General features: G+C 47.5%; 1 protein-coding gene across 1 annotated transcript in view; it reads right to left on the bottom strand.

Moving 5' to 3' along the window:
• Nucleotides 1-7955, bottom strand: part of fbxo18 (F-box DNA helicase 1) — a 25403-nt gene extending 17448 nt beyond the window's left edge. Inside the window, exons 1-13 of the mRNA XM_048234445.1 lie at nt 7744-7955; nt 7233-7394; nt 6102-6760; nt 4998-5125; nt 4508-4679; nt 3146-3336; nt 2762-2839; nt 2491-2582; nt 2207-2375; nt 1725-1944; nt 1144-1231; nt 947-1033; nt 125-261 (exon numbers count right to left, since the gene is read on the bottom strand). Of these exons, the coding sequence (XP_048090402.1) occupies nt 125-261; nt 947-1033; nt 1144-1231; nt 1725-1944; nt 2207-2375; nt 2491-2582; nt 2762-2839; nt 3146-3336; nt 4508-4679; nt 4998-5125; nt 6102-6760; nt 7233-7394; nt 7744-7762 (2202 nt within the window). The 5' untranslated portion in view covers nt 7763-7955. The remainder of the gene's footprint in view (nt 1-124; nt 262-946; nt 1034-1143; nt 1232-1724; nt 1945-2206; nt 2376-2490; nt 2583-2761; nt 2840-3145; nt 3337-4507; nt 4680-4997; nt 5126-6101; nt 6761-7232; nt 7395-7743) is intronic.
• Nucleotides 7956-8611: the final 656 nt, after the last annotated feature.

Raw genomic sequence — 8611 nt, 5'->3', positions numbered from 1 at the left:
CCTGTGTGAGGTAGTAGACGATGTGTGTGTGTGTGTGTGTACCCGTGTGAGGTAGTAGACGTGTGTGTGTGTGTGTACCCGTGTGAGGTAGTAGACGTGTGTGTGTGTGTGTGTGTGTGTGTACCTGTGTGAGGTAGTAGACGTGTGTGTGTGGGACCGTGTGGAGAGCGTTGACGGCTCCTCTGAACGTGTAGATCTGCTGGTGAGGGTCACCCACTAACATCTTCCCACACGACTGGGACAGAACAATGTCCATGATGGCTGATCACACACACCAAAGCATGCCTGTACCTACGCCATTGCAAGAGGAGGTCATGATCAAATACAGGTGACCAACAGTGTACTAATCAGTAAAACACACCAAAGGTGTCTTCAAAACACTACATGAATTAAGCCAAGTCTTAGGCTACGTTTCCACGGTGACGATGAGAAGAGAAGACGCAGAAGTGGCGTCTCAGGGGGACGTCTCCGTTTCTATGAAGACGCAAGAGTGTGTGATATTCCATTGGAGATGCATTCCAGACCGCTGGGTGGTGGTGTGATAGAACCCCGCTATGTCACGCGCAGACATTCTAATTTGACAGTTTAGCCAGAGAGGTAATGAAGGATCTGTGGTTTTAGCCGTTTTAGGCGACGCAACCGGTCGCCTTCAAAACTCTACACTCTGGAAGGAGTCTTCAGATATTTCCATGCCTTCAAGCCCCTCGCCGGCGCCGCCGTGTAACTAAAAGGCACTTATGATAAAAATACTTTGTTGTCTTCCTTCTCGTCGTTCTCGTGAGCAAAACGGCCCCCTTACACTAAAAAAACTAGTCTCTATTGAAAAAGCTTTTAGTCCAGGACTAGGCTTAAGCCATGCACAGGGAACTGGCCGCTAGAGTTTAAAAACCCCAATGTCTGACTGGGCTATGGAGTTTATTTGGACAGGACCAGACAGATTACGTACCTGGAGTACAGTCTTGGGCCTCGTCAATGAAAATGACATCGTACCCATCCAGAACAGGCTTCTGCAGCTGCCACAGCTTCAAGTAACCTGGAGGAAACACACACCAATGCAGCAAACACACACCCATGTAGCAATCACATTCAGGGTTCAACACACACACACACACACACACGTAGCGATGGTGCTGCTATGCATACCGTCATGGGTTATGTGATGTGCCATCTCTCTGGTGGGTCTCAGTTCGGTCATCTTCGTCCAGATGTCCTGCGCCAAGCTCACAAACTTCTGCAGCCACGAGAGAAAGAGCATGGGATGAGGCTTCCGTTTCATCAGCAGTACTGACCTGCCACCCACCAGAGCAGTACTGACCTGCCTCACACCAGAGCAGTACTGACCTGCCTCCCACCAGAGCAGTACTGACCTGCCTCCCACCAGAGTCAGTGGTCAGCCAATTACACACAAACACACAGAGACAAATTCACACAGGGAACCAAAGCAGCTCCACCTCCATTTTTAAAACATCAAAACAGTCAATAATAAGGTTGGGTTGACCATATCTCATTAGTCAGGACGATGGCTAGTAGATACACATTTATGTTACAAATTGTACATGGTGCCTCGCAAATCAAATTAAAAAATAAATAAGTAAATAAATAGAAGGGTTCCAGTGTGACATAGAAGCGGAGAGTTGAGTGTGTGTTTGTGGTGGGAGTGTTTGTGTATGAGTGTTAGTGTTGAGTGTTGAGTGTTGAGTGTGTGTTGGTGTTAGTGTGCTCACTTCTCTCTTCTGGGCGTCAGGGCGCTCCACGAGGCCGCGCTGGTTCTTGTACTCGGAGGGCACGTGGTGGCTCATGACACGCTCGTCCCGCGAGGCGCAAAACTTGTTGATGGTCTGGCTCACCACCTTAGCGTAGACGAAGCCGCCCCAGCCCTTGGGCAGGACCCAGGCCACTGAGAACGGCCTGATGGCACCAGAGAGCTTATTCAGCTGCTGGTACCTGACACACACAGACACACACACACACATTAGAAAACTAACACCAGAGAGCTTATTCAGCTGCTGGAACCTGACACACACAACCACACATTACAAAACTAACTTTACACCAATGACATCTAACACATGCAGTCATAAAACACTTAATAACCAATGTTCAACTGATACCTTAGAGCAAAATATTTCTAGACATATAAATAAATCTCTAACAGTTAACCTTTAGATAATCTAAAGTATAAAATGTTGATCAAGATGAGTCTGACCTTGTTCCCACTGCCCTGAAGGCCATGGAGTGGATGGTCTTGCAGTGGACGTTGGGGGGGAAGCAGCGCTGAGCATGCGTCTGCACAGACTTGTTGAAGGCCACGTAGAGGAACTGCAGGTGAGGCCGCGAGCGAGCATACTCCACAAGAGTAGTTGTCTTTCCAGTGCCTGCCCCAAAACACGTTCAAAATAAACATTGCTGCGAACATACATATGGTACAGGGATGCATGTTGTTACACAAGCAAAGTTACTCATTAAAAATAATCCATTGAGTTGCCTCACCTGCGAAGGCCATGATTTTGACCACATGGTTGGACTGGATGTCATGGTTGATGATAAGCTGCTGCTCGTGGGTCACCCGCATATTCGATACCCTGGACATACAAGATCAAGACTTAAGAGCGCTTAGTGTGTGTGTGTATGTATGTATGTGTGTGTGGGAGAGAGAGAGAGAGAGAGAGAGAGAGAGAGAGAGAGAGAGAGAGAGAGAGAGAGAGAGAGAGAGAATGTGTGCATATATGCAGGGAATTTGAGGATGAGGATAATCACCTACCCTGGTGAGTTCTTGGAGTTCAGAGGGATTGGAATGTTCTCCAACATCTGCAGCACGTAGTAGATATTATAGTGCAATCTGCAGCAGAGAGTAGATATTATAGTGCAATCTGCAGCAGAGAGTAGATATTATAGTGCAATCTGCTGCAGAGAGTAGATATTATAGTGCAATCTGCTGCAGAGAGTGGAAGTCAGACCAGTTAGCAAGAATTAATAACACTCTCCCTCCTCCCCTACACACACCCAGCTGAACACACACACGTACCTGCCACAGGTGTACTCTCCCTCCTCCCCTACACACACCCAGCTGAACACACAAACGTACCTGCCACAGGTGTACTCTCCCTCCTCCCCTACACACACCCAGCTGAACACACACACGTACCTGCCACAGGTGTACTCCCCCTTGTCCTTCATGGCGATCAGCAGGGTGGCAACGGCCCACAGGTACTCACTGGCGCCCTCTGGTGTCAGCAGGCAGTCGGTGCGCTGCAGCAGACGCACCAGCTGCAAGACGTCCCCAACGCCGTCTGCCAGCAGCAGCATCACAGCCATCACACACCACGGACTCGCCCCCTACACACACACGCACATACGCGCACACACGCACACGTGCGCACGCACGCACACACACACACAAACGCAAAAAGCTCCTTCAATGGGGTAGCAATTCAGCAAATGTGTATGTGTATATTCTGTGATTATGTGTGAACTAGGGCTGCAACGATGAGTCTTTGTTACTCCACACAAAGGTTCAGTAGTGTGTGTGTGATGGCACAATGCAGTGAAGCGAAGGTGTCAACCCAACAAACTGTCAAATGTGTGGGAACATTACTAAGTGACGGTTGAATTCAGACTCCAGAAAACAGATCTGTCATTTCATGGAAGCACGATGGTGATGCATATGAACATATCAAACACAAGCACCCTGGAGTGGTGATCTAACGCTACTCCGGATGGGTACATTTTAGTGAGTAACTATTTCAATGGCCGATGCCTTTTTGCCAGCTGGCTATAAATTAATGATTCATCGAGTGCAGACTTGAGCAGGTCAAACATGCTCTGGAGCCCAGAATTGGAGCCGCGCCCATAGGAAGCATGGATGCTGGGTAAGCCAAACCCATAGGAAGCATGGATGCTGGGTAAGCCAAACCCATAGGAAGCATGGATGCTGGGTGTGCCAAACCCATAGGAAGCATGGATGCTGGGTGTGCCAAACCCATAGGAAGCATGGATGCTGGGTGTGCCAAACCCATAGGAAGCATGGATGCTGGGTGTGCCAAACCCATAGGAAGCATGGATGCTGGGTAAGCCAAACCCATAGAAAGCATGGATGCTGGGTGTGCCAAACCCATAGGAAGCATGGATGCTGGGTAAGCCAAACCCATAGGAAGCATGGATGCTGGGTGTGCCAAACCCATAGGAAGCATGGATGCTGGGTGTGCCAAACCCATAGGAAGCATGGATGCTGGGTGAGCCCGTAGGAGGCATGGATGCTGGGTGTGTCGGAAATAATCATTGACTACTCCAAAAAATAATAGTTAGATTAGTTGACTACCAAGATAATCATTAGTTGCAGCCCTAGTGTGAACTGGAAAGGGCATGTGAGCTCTACCATGCGAGTTTGTGTGCATATGTTTGTTCACTTTATATGGTTAATGTACTTCAACTACTTTTATGCATGTAACCTCAACCGTGTGTGCATATGTGTGTATGTATGTGTGTGTGTGTGTGTGTGCCTACTCACACCAGTGATGCTTGGGATCGCACTCATGACACACTCCAGTTTGGAGGGCGGCTGAGCTTTCTTGAGGTGTGTGATGCAGGCGAGCGCTTGTGGGTAGAGACGGTGTGTGCTTACGCTCCGCAACACACACTCCAGGTTCACGCGTGTGCTGTGCTTGTAGCCAGTCATGTACCTGCAGAGCACACACACACAAAAAGCCCAAACTGGAATGTGTGGTGTGAGGACGCGTACATTAACCCACCTTGTTCAAGCTCTACTTTGCATTAGCATTCCTCTATAACTGGAGGTGCAGAAACAGCCAACGTGAGGATTTTTGGCTGACTCAGTCTACAGAGAGACCATTTGCCAGTAACCCTGTGACTTGTGGTTGTGAAACCCTGTTTGTAAGTTTGCATGCTACTTGTTGGTTCTAAACCCATGACATCATTTTAAATGTTTGTTAGCTGCTAGCTCTCCCAGTCTAGCTATACAAACAAGTCCTCTGGCACACCTGAACATGTTAACGAGGCTGAGCTCGTCTTTGAAGAGGTGGTTTTCACTCAAGATGGCGTTCAGCTCCTTGACTGCCGCCGGCTCCCGCCGCTGATAGCGGAAGTACAGCTTCTTCCATGGAACAAACTACAGCCCAGAAACACAAACGTCACCATAACATGGAACAAACTACAGCCCAGAAACACAAACGTCACCATAACATGGAACAAACAAACATCACTATTATAACGCAGACTGAAGATGACAAGATGAACACACAGAGGTAATACACAGAGAAATGTGATTAAAGAAGCTGCAGTTCTGTGGTTGAAAATTAGAAATCACCTCACAAATTCATTCATGGGGTATAATGGGATGGGGTATTATGGGATGGGGTAGTATGGGATGGGGTAGTATGGGATGGGGTATTATGTGACGGGGCCAAGTAGGTGTTATTAAATTACGACAATATAATCATGTTAATTCCTTGCAATTAAAAACAAATGTTAATCTTGCATAACTCTAAGGCTAGATATTTGTAAGCAAAGTTATATTATTTAAAGCTGCAGTAGGCAAGACATTGTTGATCATATTCACGGAAATCGAAACGACACTATGCTCCGACAGAACAACATAAATCAGCTGGTTTTAAAAAAGGCCTGCACTTCTACCTCCACATAGAGCCTGTTATTTGTTTTGCAAAAATCCACAGCTCACGGTTCTTCTGGTCCAATCAGAGCAGGGTTGTGTGAGATCTGACTGTCAATCACAGTCTGGTGCAGTCTGGTGCGCACTGATGAGCACAAACTCGATGAGAGGGTGCTCGGTGGTAGTGGGGGAGGGGCATGAGAGTTGTAAACATTCAAAATTTTGGCTAAGTCCACTCAATCTGTCAGACTTGCCACCCGCAGCTTTAACAGCCACACCTCTAATGTGTGAATGTCCCTTACCTATAATTACCTATAATGTGAGACTGTCCCCTACCTTTTCATATTTAATAGCCACACCTCTAATGTGTGAATGTCCCCTACCTTTTACCCTGTCATTTTCACCTGAAACAAGCACCTTCCTTCCGAGTCTCAACTAAGTAATCTGCCCTTATAATCAGACTCTCTGCCCTTACCTTTGGGTCGGCGACGATGTCCCTCCACGACCTGCAGACGCACTGGATGCTGCCGTAGAGGTCGACAGCTGGCAGCAGGCCGAAGACCTGCCTCAGCACCTCCTCGGGCAGGTGCTGGAGTTGCCCCTGGGGCACCTGAAGGCCCTCCCGCACCCCTAGCAGCCCGAAACAGGAGTCCGGCAGCGGCTCAGCAGGGTCCCCCTCGGAGGTCTCGTCCTGCTCAGCCGTCAGTTGGAGCCTCCGGGAGGCTGAGCGGTGGCCTGTAGTGGCTAGGGAGGGGGATGTAAGAAACGGCTGATGCTCCCAACTGCTACATCCAGCCCCTCGGTTCAAACTTAGAGAGTTCGTCTTGGAGGGGGTGAGACCCTCGCGCTCAAAATCGTCATCATCTCCAAACATGTCCTCGGTGATGCCCTCCATGTAGTCAATATCCTCGTCCACCACTTCTTGCTCGATTGCCTTCTTGAGCTTGACAGGGGTCGAGTCCTCCTCCACGTTCACCTCCTGCTTGACCTCCACAGGGGTCGGCGTTGCCTTGGCCCCTGCCCCTTCCTCACGCCTGTCCTGGGTGACTGCCTTCTGGGGGCTGACCCTCATGACACCAGTAATGGGGTAAAACTGGGTGATGTCTTTCTGGTTGTCAACACCACCATTTGAGGCTGCAAAAACAATTTCAAATCAAAAAATGTTCCAACGTCATCAACATTGAATATTTTTAAAAAGGGAAAACTAGTCTTGAAAGTTACATATGAAGGATTTATACTGTCCCACTGACTTTAATCAGTATCACCAATTGAAGCCAAGCACACACACAGTCCTTTACTGCCCCTCACCCCTACGTCACTGTCCCAGGTTAGGGTTAGAGTTAGGGGTGGCATAGAAGGCAAGTGAGAGATTTGGTTTGGGACAGTGGCATGGGACAGTAGGCAAGTGGCAGGCGCCACTAACAACAGTAACAGTACAGTTTTTGCTCATACTGCCTCTGGAATTAGGGTACAGTGTTACCTGGGCAAGGCAGGGCAGGGCTGCTGCTCCAAGTTATGCGCACATTAATTTCATGAGCACCCTCCAACTGTAGCGCTCAAGCAGCAGCAGTAACAACACAGTTTGGCAGTTTCCTCATTAGCCTACCGCGTCTTTTTCTCTTGGTGGGAGTCCTAGGGTACAGTCCACGGTTGGGGTCTTTGCTGCTTCGTGGGACCATCTGGGGTTCAGTGAGGGGATGAGTCCCCTCTGTGCTTTGACCCAAACCCACGCACTCAGATGCACTTAGATGTCTTCGCTTTGCTTTACCTGAATGAAAACAAAACAATGATCACGAACTACAGTCCACGCATGAGCATGCTTGCTGACTTGCTAAGCAGTCTGCTGAAGTTTGCCAGCCAGTAATGTTAGGCAGTTTGCTTAATTTGTCACAGGACAAGGCCAACCTATTCGAAACCATTCGGTGTGCAATTGCCTCAATACTTTACTGACTATATGGTCGTAATACACCTGAAACCTTGGCAGCGTTTTCTATTAAATTAAAACAAAACAAACTAACGCTGACTGCTCTTAGCTTGCTAGCCACCCGTCCAGCTGAAGATGGAAGTACTTTAACACCTCAAAAAGTGTTCCATTCTCAAGAGATGTATTCAATTACCTTTAGCTGCAGTTTCCATATTTGCATTCTATCGTTGGCTTTTGTTGTTAACTTTGGTCAATTGCAGAGGTAACGTTAATCGCTCCTCAGAATTTGGATGCTGGTATCATGTGTAGTGGTAGTGACTACTTGCCGATTTTCCTGCAGTGTGTTGTTTTCTAGTGACGTAATTTCCTGTGAGTTTAAACTCAGAGCAGGGACTGGTAAGATTAGACAGTAAAAGAAATGGACAGTGACATTCCTACGACGGAGTATTAGGGCCACACATGAAGGAAAAAAATATTTTTGCCATGGCGAGATTAAACTCGACATGTTGACTTTAAAGTCAGCATGTCGACATTAAACTCGACATTTCGAGAATAAAGTTGAAATGTAATGTCGACTTTAATCTCGACGTGTCGACTTTAAAGTCGCCATGTCGACATTAAACTCGACATTTCGAGAATAAAGTTGAAATATAATATCTACTTTAATCTCGACGTGTCGACTTTCAGATAGATGCGTCTTGTCTGTTAACTACTCATTGCCGTCATCGTGAAGTGCTGTATCTCGCGGTTGGAAATACCATGCACTATGCCGTTTAGTATATAGCTAGAATAATACATGTATCCAATGATATGTTTTTATACAAAATGCTATTTCACTCTGTTTTACGTGGGTAAGGCCACCGCACATTCAAATAACTGCCCTTCATGAACCAGGCCGTCACTCTCCATAGGTTAACTCATTTCTCTAAAACTGTTTTTCCATGTCTCACCTGCAATAAACATAGGAGGCTATAAACACAGGTATAGCCTAAGCATATATACTATTTTGATCCCGTGAGGGAATATGTGTGCATGTATACTTTATGTATGCACTGTATGTG

This window comes from Alosa alosa, chromosome 23 (assembly GCF_017589495.1).
Source record: "Alosa alosa isolate M-15738 ecotype Scorff River chromosome 23, AALO_Geno_1.1, whole genome shotgun sequence".
NCBI lineage: Eukaryota > Metazoa > Chordata > Actinopteri > Clupeiformes > Clupeidae > Alosa > Alosa alosa.
Note: the sequence above shows the minus strand (reverse complement) of the source record. Positions and strands in the feature narration are given on the sequence as shown.